This window comes from Choloepus didactylus, chromosome 2 (assembly GCF_015220235.1).
Source record: "Choloepus didactylus isolate mChoDid1 chromosome 2, mChoDid1.pri, whole genome shotgun sequence".
Classification (NCBI taxonomy): Eukaryota; Metazoa; Chordata; class Mammalia; order Pilosa; family Megalonychidae; genus Choloepus; species Choloepus didactylus.
In genome coordinates, this window is record NC_051308.1 from 108,549,664 (window position 1) to 108,570,596 (window position 20,933).

At 47.5% G+C, this 20,933-nt stretch overlaps 1 protein-coding gene across 8 annotated transcripts in view; it reads left to right on the plus strand.

The window, feature by feature from the left end:
• ARHGEF11 (Rho guanine nucleotide exchange factor 11) overlaps positions 1-20,933 on the plus strand; it is a 134,092-nt gene that overhangs the window by 105,486 nt on the left and 7,673 nt on the right. For 5 of the 8 annotated variants that reach the window (XM_037825655.1, XM_037825658.1, XM_037825657.1 and 2 more), the window contains 20 exons: positions 775-873; positions 2,068-2,110; positions 3,318-3,414; positions 3,596-3,718; positions 6,263-6,286; positions 7,515-7,659; positions 7,972-8,068; positions 8,820-8,849; positions 12,443-12,569; positions 15,201-15,380; positions 15,473-15,520; positions 15,743-15,930; positions 16,260-16,406; positions 16,743-16,822; positions 16,966-17,091; positions 17,653-17,770; positions 18,648-18,826; positions 19,332-19,407; positions 19,747-19,914; positions 20,763-20,853. In XM_037825655.1, coding sequence (XP_037681583.1) covers positions 775-873; positions 2,068-2,110; positions 3,318-3,414; positions 3,596-3,718; positions 6,263-6,286; positions 7,515-7,659; positions 7,972-8,068; positions 8,820-8,849; positions 12,443-12,569; positions 15,201-15,380; positions 15,473-15,520; positions 15,743-15,930; positions 16,260-16,406; positions 16,743-16,822; positions 16,966-17,091; positions 17,653-17,770; positions 18,648-18,826; positions 19,332-19,407; positions 19,747-19,914; positions 20,763-20,853 — 2,186 coding nt within the window. The remainder of the gene's footprint in view (positions 1-774; positions 874-2,067; positions 2,111-3,317; positions 3,415-3,595; positions 3,719-6,262; positions 6,287-7,514; positions 7,660-7,971; positions 8,069-8,819; positions 8,850-12,442; positions 12,570-15,200; positions 15,381-15,472; positions 15,521-15,742; positions 15,931-16,259; positions 16,407-16,742; positions 16,823-16,965; positions 17,092-17,652; positions 17,771-18,647; positions 18,827-19,331; positions 19,408-19,746; positions 19,915-20,762; positions 20,854-20,933) is intronic. The other 3 variants (XM_037825656.1, XM_037825659.1, XM_037825662.1) reach the window with 1 other exon arrangement.

Genomic DNA, 20,933 nt, shown 5'->3' on the forward strand with positions numbered 1-20,933 from the left:
CCTTTGCAAATATACAGTGGTACTACGAGAAAGCTTGGCAGACGGGCAAGGCAATAGAGTCTTCAATCTGAAGACCATGACAAGAAGGAATGGAGGCTGGAGTGCGGCAGTGCTCAGAGCTGGCAGCCTTCCCTGTCCCTCTCTTCTGCTCAGCTGCTTAGAAAAAGGCTGGTGGTCGGGGGGGGGGGGGGGTGAAGGAAAAAGGTTGAAATTGTATTCTTCAGAAGAAATTTCTTGCCCAAGGCATGGGATTTCACTGTCAGAAACTAGAATGAACATCCATTTGCCCAATACTGAACACCTGAGTATAAGTCCCAAGTACCGGTGTCTCAGAAGCATACCTGAATGAAGACAGGGCACATCACAGAGAGAAACAAAGCATGAAAACTCTTAGAACACAATATAGAAACAAGTGCAAGGCACAAGTGAAATGCCAAACGTGCAGAGGACTCGGGCTGAGGAGTCATGATCATGTTGGAGGTGTATGTATGCGTGGGGTGGGGAGTGGTTATTTACCACGAATTTCTGAAACATTCTACCTCAGCACTATTGCCTTTTGTGACCGGAGAAGTGTCTGTTGTGGGGGGTTCTCCTGTGCATTGTAGGATGTTCAGCCATATCGCTGGCCTCTACCCACTAGGTGCCAGTAGCATCCTCCTCTCCTAGTTGTGACACTAAGAGTGTCTCCAGGCATGGCCAGATGTCCCCTGGGGGAAGGCAGAATCACCCCTGGATGAGAACCACTTCTCTAACCCATTTTATCTCTCCTCCTAGCTTTTTTACCTGTGTGCAGAAGTTTATCAACAGACAAGCCCCAAGGATTCCCGAAGCTTGGGAAAAGATATCTGGACTATTTTCCTAGAGAAAAATGCGGTAAGGCAGTAATAGATTGGGTCAAAATTTTAGTAGACTGAGAGTCAGAGGAAAAACCAAGCAAAGCATTCCATGGTTCAAATGGAGACAGGTTGTTAAAGAGGAATCTAGGCTGAGAAGGATTCCTGGATTCTGTTCCTAGCTTTCCTCTCAAAAGATTGATCGTCTCTCTGTACCTTTTTTGTTCTACATGTGATAAGGGTAAAATAGCCATTGCCTCTCCCCAAAATGTTTGGAGAAAGACATTGCACCAAATTCCAGTTGCTGTCCTCTGAATCAGTGCCCTGGTTCCCTCCCTGCTTTGCCAGTCTCTGGAAAGAAGAAACAGAGGCTCAGTGAACATCAGATGATCCAAATTAAAGAGACAAGAGGAAAATCCAAGTTTCTGCAGCTCAGTCTGGCTTGCTGTTACTGCCTAAAGACAGAATTTGGAGATGGGAGACCCCATAGTATCCAAGACAGATGAGCACTCCGTGCCTCTAGTTACAGTTCCCAAGGAAGGGATGTGTCAGTTGGTGGCAGCACCTTTTCCTGCAAAGGGCAGTTCCCATCTTGGACTCTCTGATCTGATCAACTAAATTAATTCCAGAATGACTTTGTTCATCCTGACAGTGAGGTACTAGGCATAATGGGGTTGAGAAAGAAACCATTCTCCCTCAGGATTTTTGTATTTTCCCCTGTACATGAGTCTTGAGTAAAGCTTTTAGAGCTGCCATTATTCCTTGTTGGTTATTGTGGAACTACTTAGAATAGTATCCAGCTGTCATGTACTCATAAAGCAAAAGCCAGAACATTGTACTCACTAGGTACATAAGGCCAGTTTTTCCTTGGGAGTGAAGGGGAGGGAAAGCCATCAAATAGCCTAATAAAGGTTTTTCCCTTGCTGCTAAATTATTGCCAGTCCACTTTTGGAACAACATCCCCATTCCATGAAACCCAGTGTCCTTGAACTAAAAGTGGAAAAACTGTATGTTCCACCCTCAGAATATCTTCCCAGCTTGCCCTGTAGCCTCAGATTCCGTTTCTCAAAAAGCTAGCCTAGAATTCAGGTACACTTTGGGGAGAAATGAGAGGAAGGTGGGGTTAAAAGAAGAGAAGGCAGTATTTAAAAGCCCTTTTAGTCCCTGATGCCTCCCATGTCTCCCTAGAGTGTGTGGTCCTCACTTCTTCTGCCCCCACTCTTCTGTTTTTTAGCCTCTGAAGGTGAAGATCCCAGAGATATTACAGACTGAAATTGGTAAGTTGGCTCATTGGTCAGCTGGTCTACTCTTGGTGCTCTTCTTGTCCTTAGCTCTCAGGCGCCTCCAGAGGACAGTGGAGCATAGTCTTGTCTTTGGGCAACTGTCCTATAAGAGGGGAAAAGAACCACGGAGGGCTTCTCTAGAGCACTTCCCGGTGGTTTATGGATAAGCACAGATGGGACGGACCCTGCATGGTATAGCTTGTCATGGGAAGACACTGGACTTGGAGTTCTCTGGTCTCATGTCTACCAACCTTCTACATGACCTCTCTGGGCCTCAGTTGGCTCATCTGTATGCAAAGAGGAAATTGGACACGAACAGGGATTCTTAAGCTGGGTTGGTCATCAGAATCCCTTGGGAAACTTTAAAAACACAAAAACCAGGACCATATTCCATCTAACCTGCCAAGTCACAATCTGGAGGTTTTTTTGTTTGCTTGTTTGTTTTTACAGTTCCTTGACTAATACCAATAGCAGTTGGTTCAGAGTAAGGACCCAGTGGTCTAAGAGATGATTGCTCAGCTCCCTTCTGATTCTAAAATTATTAGTAGAAGAGCTAAGGGGAGGCCAAATAAACAGGATGACAACCTGACAAGTTACTCATAGAAGACTTTCCAAAAGATAGAAGCTTGAAGCTGTATTTGGTGATTTATAGGCATAGATGATGGGGGGAGAAGGGGAGCTTATGGTCACAGGCGATAGGGATAGAACTTGCTAAACCATGGAGTGGCCGAGTGGAGCTAGGATGCAGGGGCAGGAGAGACATCTTTCCATTTCTGCTTGGGAGTTCGGATCTCATGGACTGTGAAGTGCCTTCCGTTTTCATTCTGTAAGCTGGCCCTGGGCAATAGAAGGGTAATGAGCCTTTCAGGGGTCTGGACTTTGGTGTAAAAGTTTTACAGAGCACAGCATTTGGACACATCTGATGAGTGGGGCTTTAATCTTCCTTCTCTTAATGGAACATGGAATATCCATAAAATCTTTTAATCTTTACCTTGGGACTTAGATATCAGGATTCCAGTCCTGAGTTCAGGAATAATCTGGTAGGCCCAGGCCTCCCCTTCCCTTAGGCTAGCAGGAGGGCAGAAAGCCAGCCTCTCTTCCAAGTGCCACAGTGAGTTGAAACACCTTGGATACCCAGCAGAAGCGACCTCTTCCCCCGACATACCCCCCCATCTCTGTCTTCTCTTGGCTCCCACAACAGACTTGCGCCTGCGGAACAGTGAGGACGTCCGCAGCATTCTCTGTGACGCGCAGGAGGCAGCCATGCTGGAGATCCAGGAGCAGATCCATGACTACCGGTTTGTGCAGCTCCTGCCCTCCTCTTCCCTCTCCCCTTGTACCTCTGCCTCGTCACTCTTTTTCTTTTCCTCTCTGATGAGTGTGTATCTCTTATGTGTGTGTGTTTGTCTCACTCTTTCTGGATCTCTGTCTCCAGAGTGTTTGTGTTCATTTGTTCCTTTCTCTGTGTCTCTGGGTTAGAACAAAGCGCACCCTGGGGCTGGGCAGCCTCTATGGTGAAAACGACCTGCTGGACCTGGATGGGGACCCGCTACGAGAGCGCCAAGTGGCCGAGAAGCAGCTGGCTGCCCTTGGAGATATTTTGTGAGTCTCCAGTCCCACTGCCACCCCATGAATGTGCTGAACAGTAGGACATATTTTGTGGTCTATTTTCCAGCCTCTTTTTCTTTTCCACTTTTTGCCTGAATCTGCTTCCCCTGAAAGCTGGGGAGACTCCTGCCCTCCCTGCTGCGTGTCTTAGGCTGAGAGCTGTAGGTATTTCAAGGGAGTTGCAGAGCCTGGAGATCTGACAGTAATTTGATGGTTATGACAAACCACGGGCTGCAGGAACAGAGAGAGCTTTCTGCTTCCCCTTTCTAGGCCTCTTCCTGACCTTTCTCTCTTCCTGCGTGTAAGATAGCATCTGACACTGAGAACGAGACCAGCGCTGCGAGTCCCCAATGGCTAAAGTTCCTTCAGGAGGTAGACAGAACTGGCTTAAGGGAGATTGAACCGTTTTTACCAGTCAGATCAGAAAACTTAACTAACTAAACTTATTAAGGAGCTTCTGGCACAGCTGCCTCAGTTGCATCTTTCCTGTCCTGTTTGCTAAAGCAGCACAGACACCTGTCTGCAGCCAATCCCAACCACAGAGACTGTAGGGACACTTCAGGCTGGGAGGCAGGAGACATGGTTTTTTAGCCCCAGTACTACTTATGCACTAAGTAATTCTGTGACCATGATGAAACCATTTCATCTCTCTGGGCCGCATCTATAAAATGACAAAATTGGAACTAGAGGATCTATATATATTTCAACTCAGCAAATTTTATGGAGCTCCTACTGTGTGCCAAACACCATTTTAGGCTCTTAGGATACTTTGGTGAACAAAACAACAATTCTTTCCCCTTTGGCACTTACATTGTACTAGGAAGGGACAGAAATATAGAATAAATAAATTATATAGTATGTTAGAAAATAATAAGTGCTGGGGGTGAGGGACAAATGGAACAGGAGGAAGGGGATCAGGAGTTGCCAGGGCCAAGGGATTGCAATTTTAAATAGGGTGGTCAGCACAAGCCTCATTGAAAAAGTGACTTCAGCAATTGAAGAGAGGTGGTTACCCTTGAAGATGTCTGGGGGAAGAGCATGCCAGACAGAGGGAACAGCCAGGACAAAGTAGAAGGTGCCTGACATATTTGAGGGACAACAAGGAGACCCTTGTGGCCAAAGCAGATGGAGAACATCGGTAATAAAGTCAGGGAGGTGATGGGAGGGTGCAGTCCCAGAGAGCCTTGTGGCCTATTGTAAAGTCTTGGGTTTTTCTCTCAGTGAATGGAGATCCCTGGAGCTGGGTGAGACTGGGTTGTAGGTGGAGGGTAGTGGGAGAGCAGGGGGCGGGACATTCAAAGTAGGGAGGCCAGTTAGGAGACTGTCCCAGGATTCCAGGAAAAAGATGATAGAGGCTTGGCCCCAAGAAGTAGCAATGGAGGTTTAGAAAAGAGGTCCAAGATTACGTTTTGACAGTAGAGCCAACAGGAGGATTTCCTAAAAAATTGAATGTGATGTGTGAGAGAGAGAAGAATTGAGGAAGACTCCATGGCTTTTTGCCTAAGCTACTAAAAGGATAAAGGTGCCGTCTGTCCAGATGGGACGCCTGCCCTTGGGAGCAGTATTGTGGTGGAAAGTGAGAGATTTAATTCGGGGCATGTTAAATTTGAGACATACTCTGGAGATGTGAGTAGTTAGCTGCATATATGAATCTGGTATTTGGTAAGAGATCTGGGTTGAAAATGAGGTTAGATGAGCTCACCCAGAGAGTAAATATTCTTTAAAAACAACCCTCTGACCTTCGCCCAAGCCTTGAATTTTTCTGGGCCTTAGTTTCGCTGGTAGTCAGATGGCAGTAACCATCCTGGTCCTGCCAGAGATGGAAACAAGACCTGACTGAGCTTATCTTGAGATAATAGGGACACAGAATTATATGGGATTATGACTGACAGCAGAGCACCCCACTTACAATAGTTTTCCTATTTAAAACAATGACGTTTTGGTCTTATGGGGATAATAATAATACCTGCCTCGTGGGTTATTTTGAGAACTGGATGAGCTAAAACATGTAAAGTGCTTAGAATAGTACCTGGCCTATAGTAAGTCCTCAAATGTTAGCATATGCTGGTACCATTTACCTGTTTGTAAAGAAGTCTACTTGAGTCAGGCCTCAAGGTGTTACCGCTGCTCTCTCACCTTCCTTCCTCTGCCTCAGTGTCAGCCCAGCCTTTCCTGTTTAGTTCTAGGTGGATACAAAGAGGAGCCTCTCCCTCCACGGTAACTTCAGAGTCTAGGACAGATACCAGGCTAGAGGCTACCTCTGCCACATTCCCCTGCCTTTTAGCTGGAAGGACATCATCATCCTGACCATGCTAATTGAGTCCCTCAAGGGGCATGAGAACTCTCACCTCCTGAGCCCCTAGCCAGCTCCAGGGCCGTGACCGAGAGTCTAAATCTAACCTTTTGTCATACTCCTCCCCTTCTCCCCTCCAACCCTCCCTCCCTCCGAGAAAGAACTTACCCTCCTCCCAGTCTCTGCACAGGCGGAGGAGCCTCTGTCTTTACAGTCTGAGTCATCTTTCCTTTCTGTTGTTCCAGGTCCAAGTATGAGGAAGACCGGAGGTGAGTCCATGGTGTGGTTCCTTTGCAACTTTCAAGGTGGGAAGGAGTGGGCTTGAGCTGCTTGCTGTGTTTTCCATCTCAGCTAATCACAGGGGAGTCCCTAGCAATGTTGGACCACATAGGACCATGTCTGTCATTGTGTAATCCTAATGCACTGGGGTCATGAGGTCGAAGCCCCTGATTCTGCCACTAGCTGGTGCTCTCCCAAGCTCAGGGATCACTGCCTGGGGAGGTGGGTCTCCCCCCTCGGTATCAAGAAACCAAGCTCTCTGGCTTCTAACATTCCCATACCTGGCTTCCATTTCTCTCAATTTAGCCCTGTGTCTCCCTTCCCACTTCTACCCCTTAAGTCATTTAAAGAAGTAACGATGATAGAATGAACCTTGTGTTAGCAGCACCTGCAGAGAAGAGCTGGGGTGCACCACGTTTCCTCTCTTGGCATGTATGATGATTTTTTTTTTTGCAGCCTATATACATATCTCGTTGTTTTTCATCAGCTGATGTTAAAATGAGTGTGTATCCCCTGAGCATGCACACTTAATAAGGGAGAGAAGATGGGGTTAGAAGTCTGTTTAAGAGGAGAGTAAAGCCAGGGCTGAAGCATTTGCTGCCTTAAATCCACAAAGTAGATAATCTATCTACAGAATTGAGGGCCAAATGTATTTTTAAATACAGAGCTCTGGGCAGTTTCATTTGTGGAAATTGGAAGCTATTTGACGGCTCCTTTCCATCTTTTTTCTCTTTGTACTTTGGGCTGGAGGGTGGTAAAGGTAGTATACCACAACAAAGGCAGGGGTTGGCATTTCTCCTCTCCCCCTTACCATCCCACTCCCTTGTATGTGCCTGAAGATATTAGCTGTAAACCTCAAACCTTCCTCCAGGTCTGCCCTTAGTTTGGTCAGCCAGAGGATTGTTTGCTTTCATTTTAAGGAATTGACGTATCCTTACACTGACCAGCATCTTCTCGTTAGGAAGAGCTCTGTTTGGGGAAAGAGTAAGATTTCTCTTACAGAGTCACACTAGCCAAGACTTCTAGCCATCTTCTGCCTGCTGTTCCTTTTGATTATTCCAGGCTTCCCTTTGACTACCCTAACCTCATAACTTCCTCTTCCCCATTCCTCTGGGTGGTGGCAGTGAGATTGTTTGAAGCACGGTTCCAGCCCTCCCACCTGCCAACAGGGAATCTAACTCAAGCTTTCTGATTCACATCACAGTTTCTGTCCTACAGTGCCCCCATGGACTTTGCCCTCAATACCTACATGAGCCATTCTGGGATCCGTCTTCGAGAGGCACGGCCTTCCAACACAGCTGAAAAGGCCCAGACTGCTCCCGACAAGGACAAGTGGCTACCCTTCTTCCCTAAGACCAAGAAGGTAACAGAGCTACATTAGAGGTCATGTTCTCTTGCTGCAGATCTCTGCCCTGAGGTAGTCTGGGAACGCCATTTCACAGTAATCTAGCTATGTCCCTCCACCTTTGGGTGTGGAATCAGTGAGAATCCCCAGATTGGAGACGCTCTCTCACTGTTCCTCCAAACCCAGGCCAGGAGTGGAAGTGCTAGTTAGGGTACAAGCATGAGTCCACTTTCCAGTTACGTGCTTACAGCCAGGGGTGGTGGCCGAGTGATTAGTGGCCAAGTCGGAGTATCAGGACCTCCTCCAAACCCGTTTCTTCTGTCTCAACAGAGCAGTAATTCCAAGAAAGAAAAGGATGCCTTGGAGGACAAGAAGCGAAACCCCATCCTCAAATACATTGGGAAGCCCAAAAGCTCTTCCCAGAGCAGTAAGTATTTGGAGAGAAACAGCCTCAGGCAGGAACCTCAACCCCTTCACATACCACTATGTTGGCAGAGGTCCTTAGCAATGCTACCACATTCACCCCTTGACACATCTAGTGTAGGTTCTTCGAGGTACTGGTGAATGTTTCCCGGTCAAGGAGGCCGTATGAGTCCTTGGGTCTTAGTCTAGGCACTCAGAGCCAGTTGTAGCTACTGGGACAGCCATGTAAGGGAGCATTCTCCCCTTGGCAAAGATTGCTCTGTTGACAGGAAAAGCTTCCTTTATATGCATCAATGGGATTCATCTGTATACCTGAGCTGGGAGCATTTATGGACCCTTGATAATAGGGGGTTTGAGTTACTATTAAGAACAAAGCGAGTAGGAGGCAGGTACCTGCAGGGTCCCTTGGCACATCAGTAACCCAAAACTCAGTTGATCCTGTTATTGATCTCTTCCTAGCTATTGTTATTTATCTAGAAATTGTTGCTGCTCCTCCCAATCAGCATCTTAATTTCCCTGTATTAGTGGGAAATTGTGATGGGCCACGGGACGGGCCTGCTGCCTTTTCTAAAATTGCTGCATTGAGGATAGGAGCAGGCTGGGGAGAGGGGTAAGAATGGAGACTCTTCAAGATCAGCCCTGATTTTTGCCACTACATTTTCATTTTCCAGCTTGATGTAATTTTTATTTTGATTCTTGAAACATTAATTTGACTTTTCATGGTTTACTTTTGTTTTTGTTTGTTTTTCTTTTAGCATTTCATATTCCCTTGTCCCCTGTGGAAGGTAAAAGGACCATTTTCTTTGGGTTTTTCTTTGCATTAGCACGATTTCCATTTCCCAAATCTTTTGTTCCCTCTTCCCCTTCCCTTCCTATCCTTTACCTCTTTCCTCCCCCCACCCCCTTCCTTTACCCCATTTCCCTTACATTTTCCTTCTTGCTGCTAAAGCTGCTTTGTGACACAAACCCCTGCCCTTATGTAGGGCGCAAGACCTTGCCTGCGTAACCCAGGGTTTTGAGGAGACAGGATAGTCCTCCCAGTCACTGGAGCTCTTCCTGATAGTTCTAGCACAGGCCAGCCTGCTGGGCCCTCCAGCAATTTTTCCACAGCCCTTTTCTCTTTAGTTCTCCTGTCAGCTCTCCATGAGTGAGGTGCCAGAAGTCCCAAGTTCTGGGTAAATAAGGGAAACCCCCCCAGTGGAAATGTCCTTCTGTGAAACAAAAGTAAAAGTTCCTCAGGTTTTTGTTTTCAGTTGAAATAGTAAAAATCCTTACCTTTAAAGGTTTTGTGATTTTTTTAGTAAATTACTGGGTCTCTAACAGTTTTTCTTTGGGATATTTTTATTTATATCATCTGTTTTGCTTAAGCCCCATAGTGTTGCACCTCCATCTCTTCTGAACAGCTTTGCCAGCATTGTATAGCCAGCAACAGTTAAAAAAGAAAGACCCTAAATATATTTTAGAGCGCCTAAAATATTCTAGAATCCAAGTATTAAATAGATATATAAAATACACATTCACCCACAAAAAGCTTAAAACCTAGATGGTAATAGTACAGAATCGGGCAAGTTTATTTTCCATCATCCAGGTCCCTATGCCTAAAATTAAGCGATTAATATTTTCTAGTTTCTGTGATAAATATACAGAGGCAGCAGTGGGATGCAATCAGGAAATTATTCTGTTGCTAGAATTCATTTTATTTAAGAGTGGCAGTTAAAAATACCATTGTCTTCAAAATTAGTGTATTTTAAAAGTCACTAAACTCCTAGACCCATTATGCTGTTTTAAACAAAAATAAAGAACCATTGAAAAAAATGTTTATAAAAAAAGGAATGACCTTGAAGTCCTGGCCCTTAGTTCTTACCACGCACTTCCTCTTATCTACCTTCTGAAGAAGGGCACAAGACAAACAGCAGGCTCTGAGAGTCTGCCCAGTCATGCCCAGGCCCAGGCATGACAGTTTATTGAGAAGTGACAATAGTGCCCAGGGTGGAGATGCCATTGCTGATCCCAGGAGCAGGACAAGGATGCTGGGTACCTCCCAGCTCTTTGAGTCAGATCTTCCCATTGTAAATTTCATGATTTGGTTTGGGGTTCTAAAATTCTCAGAACATCAGACAAATCAGTATTCATATCTAAAGACCAAACATGCACCAAAGTTAGGGATCCTCAATATCAAGTTTTTGCCGTTTAGGTTCTTCCACTGTTGCCCCTGTTTACAAATGAAAGTTCTTGATTGTTAGTAGCATATAATTCACTTGTATTTAGTTTCATTGTCATTCGGAGCATGGAGGAAGGGGAGCAAAGGCTACCAGTGAAACTTTGCTCTTTTTAAAAATGTATTTCCTTCTACCTGTTTTTCCCCGGTTACCCTGATCTCTGGTCATTTTCCAGGTGGTCTGTGGGAGAGGGAACAGTGGACTCATCCCTGTGGCAGTGGCTTTTGGTCATAGGGTGTTCGCAGGCTCCCACATCATCACCCAGCCAGGACGCCTCAGGGCTGCATCTGCACAGTTGCCCCAAGGCCCAGATGCACAGTCAGCCTGGGACGGGCAGACCTGGTCCTGATCTCCAAAATGGGAGTGATGGTAACAGCTCCCAGTTCTAACACATATGCATAGCCACCTGCCTAAAGGATATTAGGTCATGGACCTCAAAGAGACCAGCTAAATGTTTTTCTGTTCCCTCTTACTTAGAAATTTTCTGAATGAAAGTTGGGTTCAGAGACATAGGGCAATTTCTCCATTTGTGTATGCAGGAATCAGAATCTCTGAAGTCATGTATGGGACCAGGCCTAGACCCCTGGAGTATTTGTCTTGCCTCCCCAGTCTCATTTATCCTTCCCATTGCTCTCAGGCCGAGCAGCATTTTTAGCCCAAACCCCTGTTCTAGGATCCCTGGACTCAGAGCCAAACCAGTTGCCTTTGAAGGCGAACGCCTGCCTTCTCTTCTCCTGCTGAGAGCCACCTGGGTCTGAATTCTCTCCACCAGGGTCTCTTAAGTGGCATCGCATGTGCCTTTTCAGTCTCTCACCTGCCCTGTTTCTTAGAACAAAATCATCTCTCAGCTTTGAAAAGGGGCTGGAATTTGAATGCGAGAAAGTGACATCTCTCCTTTTTTCCTCCTAGGTCATCCCTCATTTGGTAATAAAAGGCCTGAATCTTTAATGATGGAGACCAGAAGTGGGTAGAAAGAACAGGAAGGAGAGCCAGGGAAAAACAAATAATGAACTAAAAGTAATATCAATTTGAAAAATGCCTGTTACAATTTGGCAACCTGGCCAGTTTACATGAAGATGGGTTTTTGGTCTTCCTGGCTATTTTTTTAACCTGTTTGTGGCTCTTGGGGAAAATCTAGTCATGGTTTTCAAGCAGAAGTGTCATGGTAATAAGGGCAGAGGCAAAAGAAAGCTCCATAGAAAATGTACATTCAAACCTCTCATTTTTTTTAATATATTGTTTTTGTGATTTATTTTATTTAACAAACACTTCTTTCACACCTATAATATGCCAGGCATGGTTCTAAGTGCTGTTCAAGTATACTTTTTTTAACATTTTTTATTGTGAAATATAACATATATACAGAAAAATGATGACTTTCAAAGTATGATTTAACAAGTAGTAATAGAACAAATTTCAGAAAACATAATGGATTACAGTTCCACAATTTCAGTTATTTCCTTTTTGCTGTTCTAATACCCTAGAAACTTAAAAACAAATATATATATAAATATATATATATATATATATATATATAAAGATTCAGAATTCATAATCCTTTGTTAAATCCTATATTGTCTGTTGCTATCCCTTCCTTTCTTTAAATCACTTTCTCAGTCTTCAGGGATGTCTAGGCAGGGACCACCCTAACTTGTTCATATTAAAAAGGATTGTCAACATTAAGGGGAAGGGGGCTGCATCTGGTTGATGTTCTTGAAGAGGCTGTTGCCTCTGGGTTTTGGGACTTATCTGGCATAGGAACACTGGAGGATTTAAGTTTCTGAGAAATAAACTTAGCGAGTGAAACTTTTGTAGTCTCTGAAAGGGACCTGGGTATTCTTTAGGGTTTTTGAGACTAAAGCTGATTTGGGCTTGGCACACTGTGGCCATTTGAAATATCTAGCTGAAGCTTTTCCCTCTCATTTTGATGTGAGGAAACTGAGACCCAGAAAGGCAGAGTGGCTGCCTGTGCCCAAGCAGTGTTTTAGCAGAAGAACCAGGATCAAGAACCCATGTCTCCTGATCCTCAGACCCATTCTCCCATCCTCATCCATGCTTGCTCATTGTTTTGTCTTCTGGGCTAGAGGGGAGTGAAGGCCCTGAGAAGTCATCCCTGAACAGAAAGCTGAGAATAGTCTTCATTTTCTTTTCTCTTCCAGTCAAACCAGGCAACGTGAGGAACATCATTCAGCATTTTGAGAACAACCAACAGTATGATGCCCCAGAACCTGGGACACAGCGACTCTCGACAGGAAGCTTCCCTGAGGACCTTCTGGAGAGTGACAGGTAGCAGTGGCTGGATGGAGCTGCCCAAGAAGGGGAGCAGGGCAGGGTTTGGAGCTAGGGCTTTAATTCCAGCTACTTTGACCTTTTCTACTAGCTTGTAAGTGGCAATATTTCCCCACCCCAATATCTTCAGGAGAAGACACACTGTGTGTTGATAATCAAGTTGACTGGAAGAGAGAAAAGGCCCCTGACCACCCAGCCCAGCCACTGCATGCTTTTAAAATTTCTTTCTGATCCATCCCTGGTTATTCAGCATTCTCCATCCCAAGAATGAGCTAGGTTATACAATAAAGCAGAAAATCAGGAACCTCTAAGTGACAAAAATAGAGAATACTCTGGGGGGGGGGGGGGGACTTTTGTTTAAGTCCTGGGAAATAAAAGACTCAGGAAGGGAAAAGAAAGTCTTTGCCTGTGAAGAAAAGAGCTGCAGATGAGGTTCTGCTGCTGGGTACTTTAAAGGCAAATGATATAATTGTAGGTAACAGGTGTCCACTTCAGCAAAGAGATATGAAGTTGACTGACACAAAATAAACCACTCTTCTGTTTTCAAGAAGATAAAAGGGAATTGAAACTGTGGCATCTCTCGTAATCTCCATCTTTGGTCAGGTTCTAACCAGAATCCCTCTCTGGTCTTGAAACATACTCTTGGACTTCCTTGCTCTTGACTGGCTTGGCAATATGTTTAAGATTCTACAGCCAACCCAGAAAGCAAAAATTGCCTGCAGTCAAACATATCTTTGCAAATCCCTTAAGTTACCTTTGAGGTGTAGTACATGTGATTTTCTGTATACAAAAATAATGCCGTTGGAGTCACTGAGCTGGATTAAGGCAGGTACAAACAAAGGCAATTCAATGTAAGTCAAACATTTCCTGCTTGTATGCAAGGTTACTCCTTTCTGTTTATATTAAGCCTTTAATAGCTTAATACATGTTAAAATTTTTTGCTATAGTGAGTATTAAAGGTTTAGGGGAAGAAAAGGTTAGATTTGTAGTGGGGTGAGGTAGAGATCAAACATTACTGGATCAGTTACACAAGTGGCATGATTGCCATAGTAGATGTGATCTTATACATAAATCAAATATTATAAGAGTATAATAAATAACATCAAGATCTTGGGAAAATATCTGAGAACATTTGCAAATTTGTGTTCTTGGAGTTGGTAGGTAGATTTGCCCTAAAATATTCACTAGGATCCTAAATCTACTCTAAGTAGAAAAGCCTTTGGATTTGATGATTCTAAGCTCATTGGCAGTCTTGGAAGAAATAGTGTTAACAGCATAGTGGGTCAGAAGTTGTTTTAGATGCTCAGCAGGTGCAAGATGCTCCCAGTTCTAGAAGGCGGTCCCCTGGGGGGGTTTAACCAGAATGGATTATGTGCCTCACTTCTTGATGAGGGCATTACTCAATTCTGGGAGTTTGAAGGAAGTTACTTAGCTCTGTGGCCCCAGTAACCTCCCTGGATGAGGTTTGTCATGATGCTAAAGTAATCCACTAAAGAGCTCTGCTGAAAAGAGGTTTGATTTAGTCTGGGTTGGAGATGTAACAGGTATCTGGGAGTTGAGCTCAACAGGGGGTTAGTATGTTTTTTGACTTATGGGCAAACTCTCAGGATCCCAGGAAGTGAGTGCCATTTTGGATCCCCCAGCAGTTCAAGAGACTTGATGAATAGAGAGACCAAGTCATTTGGCTCCTTCAGTGCAGCAACATGCTGTGCTATTCTCAGCTCTCCAGATGTCTCAGGGCCTTCTGTGGTCCTAGAAGCAGAGCAGGATGTAGATTAGTAATAATGTCAGCAAAGACCAGCCCAGCAGGCCATGGTGGGAGGCGCCATCCCAGGGCAACTCGGGGTCAAAGATGCCAGCTCTCTCAGGGCTGATGTACTGCAGGACACAAAAAAAGAGTAACACCCAATCATCAGCATTTCATCAAGCCCCAGAGACACTGAGAGGCCAAGCATGGCAGGTCAGGGGGCGGGTTGCTGCCTGTCAGTAAACAGGCCTCTTTAAATGCCCTCCCAAGACAGTCTGCTCCCAAAGTAGGAAATGGAAGTTTAGGAAACATTCTATCAAGAAAAGAAAGGAAAGAATCCACATCACAACTGGACGGACGAGCAGTATGGGAAAATAGTTACTGTACTTCCCTCTTAGAGCTTGTGAAAGGAAGCATCTACCTCAAGCAGTCAGAGGTGGGAGCTGACCCATTCCCAGTCAGAGGGGATGATGGACTGGCAGCTCGATGGCCCCAGGGGCAAGGAGGGTGGGACCTTGTAGTCCTTGGTCAGGGACTGTGGTGTACTCAGCTTTCCTGATTGGGGGACTTAGGGTCTTTAGGCCTCTGGACACATCACAAGTCAGATTCTGTTAGCCCCAGATTTCATCTTCCCATTACAATCCTTGCCTGATGGGTCAGGAGGAAGATGAGAGGTTCTATCCATCAGGCTAGTCAGGGTAGGGAAGAGTTTGAAGAGCAGCAAAAATGGCTTGTCATTGGGAAGCATCCGCCACCTAGGTATTCTGGCCCTTGGCAGGATGGAGTGAAGAACCTGTAGCACTGAGGCATCCCTGAGAAAAGGCAGCAGATCAAGCTGACCAGGAACAAGATCCCAAGGTCTCTTATCCTTTTCCCCTCAGTTCCCGCTCAGAAATCCGCCTGGGCCGCTCTGAGAGCCTGAAGGGCCGCGAAGAGATGAAGCGGTCTCGGAAGGTGGAGAATGTTCCCCGTTCTCGCAGTGACGTTGACATGGATGCTGCTGCTGAGGCTACTCGCCTCCATCAGTCAGCCTCGTCCTCCGCCTCCAGCCTCTCCACCAGGTGGATGGGGCTCAACTGGCTCTCCCCACTGAGATCTGGGGAGGCAGGGTTAGAGCAGTGAAAGATGCTGAGAGTTGACATTCTCTCCATAGGTCTCTTGAGAACCCAACCCCTCCCTTCACCCCCAAAATGGGCCGCAGGTGAGTGCTGGGCACAGTAGTGCCTCTGTTCTGTACCTCTGGATCCCAGCTGCCCTCAGCTGTCCCTCCCACCCCTGAGTGGCTGCTTGGATGTGCATCTCCTCTTCACAGCCCACTGGTTTCCCGTGGGCACAGGGCAAGCAGGTTGGGCAGGAGAGGAGGGTACAAACCCTGTGTATGAGCTCTTCCTCTTGAGAAGCTGAGCTGCCCATTTTCCCCTAGGAGCATTGAGTCCCCCAGTTTGGGGTTCTGTACAGATGCCCTCCTCCCCCACCTCCTGGAGGATGATTTGGGGCAGCTTTCTGACCTGGAGCCAGAGCCAGATGCCCAAAACTGGCAGCATACTGTGGGCAAGGATGTTGTGGCTGGGCTAACCCAGAGGGAGATCGACCGGCAGGAAGTCATCAATGGTGAGAAACCACTCCACTCCCCCACTTTCCGCTCAGACTTGGGTGCAAATAGGCCCTGAGCAATGAAGATGCAAAAGTGGGAGAGAGGTGAATAGGTTGGGAGTCCTTGGAAGGCAGGACCAGGTCCATGTTGCCTGCCCATGTAAGGTCCACCTCAGTCCTGGCCCTTTGGGTGAGAGGAAAGTTGGTGTCTGATCTGAAAGCAGCACTCCAGCTCCCCCAAAAGTGAAGTGATTGGGGGGGGGCGGGTCCAGGGTGCTGACTGTACAGACTTGCTGATTTGTTTTTGCCCTTCTTTTCTACCCCTCCTTGCCACAACCACCACTCAGAGTTGTTTGTGACAGAAGCTTCCCATCTGCGCACACTCCGGGTCCTGGATCTGATCTTCTACCAGCGAATGAAGAAAGAGAACCTGATGCCCCGGGAGGAGCTGGCCCGACTCTTTCCTAATCTTCCTGAACTCATAGAGATTCACAGTAAGGGGCTTGCCCTCCCCCATCCTCCTTCCCCTACTCCCCATCCAAACTCCTTCTCCAGCTGGCCTTCAGGTGACTGTTGTGGTTCTGTCCATATGCCAGGACCTCCCCAGTAGATAACCCTAGCCAGTCGTCTTTGGTGAGAGAGATGTTGATGTATAATCTGAAACCATCACTCCAGTTCCCCCAAAAGTAAAATGGTTTGGGAATCTCCTTTCCCAGGCCCTGCCCCACAGCACAGCAAAGATCCCTTTTCTCTCAGTTAGGAAGGCTGGCAGTTGAGCTGGCAGTGCAGCTCAACCCCAGGCTTTTCTATTTCTTCTCTCCTCGCCCCAGATTCCTGGTGTGAAGCCATGAAGAAGCTCCGGGAAGAGGGCCCCATCATCAAAGAAATCGGTGACCTCATGCTGGCTCGGGTATGGCTCCAAAATTTCCCCACTTGGCAAGGAGTCTGGGGGGGACAGGATCCCATTGCCCAAGGATGTGGCGGGGAGAGAGAGGGAGGGGACGGGACTCAAGCAGAGCTGTGACAGGAGCTGGTGTCCATTCTGCCTATCAGTTTGATGGTCCCGCCCGAGAGGAACTCCAGCAAGTGGCTGCCCAGTTCTGTTCCTATCAGTCGATAGCCCTAGAGCTAATCAAGACAAAGCAGCGCAAGGAGAGCCGATTCCAGCTCTTCATGCAGGTAATTCCTTGCTCTCCCACCCCAGCCTTCTCTCTTCTCCATAAAGTTCACCAAGGATCTCCTGAACTCCCTCCTCTGGTCCCCAGCTCCAAGCACCCCAGCCTCTTCTCTCTGTAGAGGATAACCCAGCAACTCTCTGTACCTGTCCGTACCTTCCCACAGCATTGCTTCAAAAACTGACACCTTCACGCCCTCAAATAGAGGCCACTGCTTGTTAAAAAGGATCCTGGATTAGCAGTCAGAAGGCCTGGCTCACATACGAGCACATCTGTGTATGCTTACATTAACTCTCTGGGTCTCAGTTTTCTTGTCCGTAAATGGGAACAATACCTACCGTATGTAGCTTATATTTGACCATACTCTTTCTTTGGGTGGTTGTCTTCCTGCCCTCATCAGCCTTACCCTAAATATTCAAGGAAGAAACTGCCACCACCAGTTCTGAGTGACCCACCATGGATTAGGACCTATTTGGCATTTTCATACCCATCATGTTGTGAGCCCTTAAGCCAACTCTCAACCACAGGTTGACATCTCCGTCTGTCTGTGCCTCCTGCCTTCTAGGAGGCCGAGAGCCACCCCCAGTGCCGGCGGCTGCAGCTTAGAGACCTCATCATCTCCGAGATGCAGCGGCTCACCAAGTACCCACTGCTGCTAGAGAACATCATCAAGCACACAGAGGGTAGGGCATAGTGAGGGGCTAGTGGGGGAGTCAGGAGACCTTGCTTCAAACCCTAGTTCTAGCACTGACTTGTTTTGTGACCGTAACATGTCACTTGACCTTTCTGGTCTTCAGTGTCTTTATCCATGTCTTGTTATGGTAAGTGCCAAAGAAGATAATGGTTGTAAATGTGCTTTGGAAAATATAAAATGCTCAACAGCAGGAGTTCAGGGCCACCACTAGCCTGTGCGGGGCCTTTGTGCAGATCAAGAGAAAAGCACCCCTCTCTGGGTGGCCACAGAGCTTGGCAGGCGGAGGGTATGTGGTGTCCTCTGGATGAGCATGGTCAGACCAGGGTTTTAGCTCCCATTCATCCTCTCCTGCTGGGTGCCTCTCAGAAGTACATAAAAGACACAAATGCCTGTGGTAGCCCTGGAGGGGATGGGTCCAGGCTGAGTAAGGGGGTCTGGCTCAGCTGTCACTGCCCCTAGAATCCTGAGCATCTTCTACTCACAAATTGGGGACATTGAAGTCAGGATATAGGGAGTTGGCAACCTGAACCTGATTTGTGCAGGCCCTCCTAGAGACATATTATTGCCCTCAACCCCGGTCCCTGCTCCCATCCCCTTAGCATCTGTAGAGCTGGTTGTGGTATGGGCAGCAATTCCCAAGAGTGATCAGTGTCTTCAGAACAATGGTCTGAAACCCGAGCACACTCAGTAAAAATTGACCTTATTACTTGAGGTCTTCAAGGTTAGAAAACTGTGACTTACCCCACACGCATACCTGCTGGCCTGAGACAGGCCAGTCACCATGGATACAGGTAGCCAGGGAATATCTGACTGTGCCAGAATTCTCAGGCGGGAGCCCCTAACCATCCTCCCTACCCCATTGGTAGGTGGCACCTCTGAGCACAAGAAGCTCTGCCGGGCCCGAGATCAGTGCCGGGAAATTCTCAAGTATGTGAATGAAGCAGTGAAGCAGACAGAGAACCGGCATCGTTTGGAAGGCTACCAGAAACGTCTGGATACCACCTCCTTGGAGAGGGCCAGTAACCCCCTGGCAGCAGAGTTTAAGGTAGGCAGAGGCAGCAGCGGGGACAGCCCCTGCACACAGGCTGCTTGAGCACCCTTAAGAGCAGAACTCTGGTCACAGTCTGGAGACTCCTGGAGGAAGGGGACGTGGAACTGTCTGTGATAAGATGGCAGTGATGGGGCCCTGGAATCCACATACACCCTGTTAGCATTGTCTCCCCCTCCCTAGGTGCAGACAGACCCCCAAGTAAAGATTGTAGGTGTCAGAACTCAGCCTGAGAGAGCAGGGGGTGGGAGTAGAACTTGAAGTAAAGGTGAAGATAATTTGGAAGGGAATAAAGCAGAAAGGATGTGAGAAAAGCAGACTGATCTTTCTAGGCAGGTAGATAGCATGGGATGGGTATATGCCCCCAGCTAGCACATGGCACAGGACTTCATAGTTGTCTTTTTACTTCTCTGTATTCCCCATTAGATTCCCAGCACCTTTGCATGGTGTCTGGCGCATTCTCAAATACTTGTGGAATGAATGAGTGTTGTCTCCCTAACAGAGCCTGGACCTTACAACCAGAAAGATGATCCATGAAGGACCTCTGACCTGGAGGATCAGCAAGGATAAGACCTTGGGTATGTGCCAGGGGCCTGGGAGTGAGCAGAAATCCGTGGTGGGGTGGGTTTCCCCAGGGCTCTTCCTCTGTATTTCATAAGCCCAGGAAACTTGCTCTAAAGAGGGTAGTAGGGTAGCCAGGCGGGGGGCAACTTGAAACAAGGCTGGCGGTGGTCGCTCAAGACTCCTTGAGCAGAGCATGGGGTGGGAGTGACCAAAGAGAAAGGAATCAGTGTCACAAGACTCCCTGGGCTTCCTGGGCCCAGGGGCCAGGCATCTGGCAGCCCTGGGTGCCCCGCTGTGTTGCTGAGGGATGAATGGGCCACAGAGAATGCCTCACAACCACCACACCCCTCCAGACCTCCATGTGCTGCTGCTGGAGGACCTCTTAGTGCTGCTACAGAAACAGGACGAGAAGCTGCTGCTTAAGTGCCACAGCAAGACAGCAGGGGGCTCCTCAGACAGCAAGCAGACCTTCAGCCCCGTGCTCAAGCTCAATGCCGTGCTCGTCCGCTCTGTAGCCACAGGTACCCACAAGGTGGTCCCAGCCTTGTTAGGAGGCTGTTAGGAATGTCCAGTGAGCCCTGGGTGATGTGGGGCCCTCTGGGGCCTTTGCAGGATTTACCTATCTCCCTGTGTTCCTTTCCACGTATCCTGACACAGCCTAAGAAGGAGGGTGTGGTCCCACCCACGGGGAGCTCTCAGAGGGGTAGGATGGGGACCAAGATGAAGACGGGTACCCTAGGCAGATGGTCAGCCCTCGAGGACAGTGCTGGTTTGGATGGGATGTGGGCACCTAGGATGGACCAAGGATGTCTAAGCAGGCTCAAGAAGGATGAGATTGGGCAGAGGAGAGTGGGGCCAGCATTCCTGCTGGAAGAGTGACTTGGGCACAGCTTGGTGGCAGAAGACAGTGAAACACCTGTGAAACTTAGCCGAGTCCGGTGGACAGAGATGTTTCAATGAGCAGTGCTGTGTACCTCAAAGAGCCAACCCACCCTTGTTCTTTGGGCTCACTTTCTTCATCCATAACATGGGGCTGATACCCACTCTACCTACAGGGGGGTTATCGAAGGGGGTGGGGTGTGAAAACGTTTTATATGAGTGCCGTACAGGTGGTAGCCATCACTGTTACTAGAGCAGGCAGGGTGTTGGGGGTGGCCATGAAACGTGACCTGCAGGGTCCCAGAGTTGCCTTGTCCCTTTTCTAAGTAGGTCCTCACTGGTTCTGAAGACGCAGGTCTGTCTCACACTGCATTCTTGATCAGTCTCAAGGGTCAGGGCTTTGAGTACCTACTCTGTTGTCCTGGGTCAAGCTGCAATCACGCCCCTGCCACCCCAATACAGAGCATTCTTTCTTCCTTTCCTCACGCAGATAAACGGGCCTTCTTCATCATCTGCACCTCTGAGTTGGGCCCTCCCCAGATCTATGAGCTGGTTGCATTGACATCATCAGACAAGAACATGTGAGAATTGATTGAGGGGTCACACATACCTGCCATCCCCTTAGGACCTGGGTGGTGTGTTTGAGGACAGTGGGCAGTGA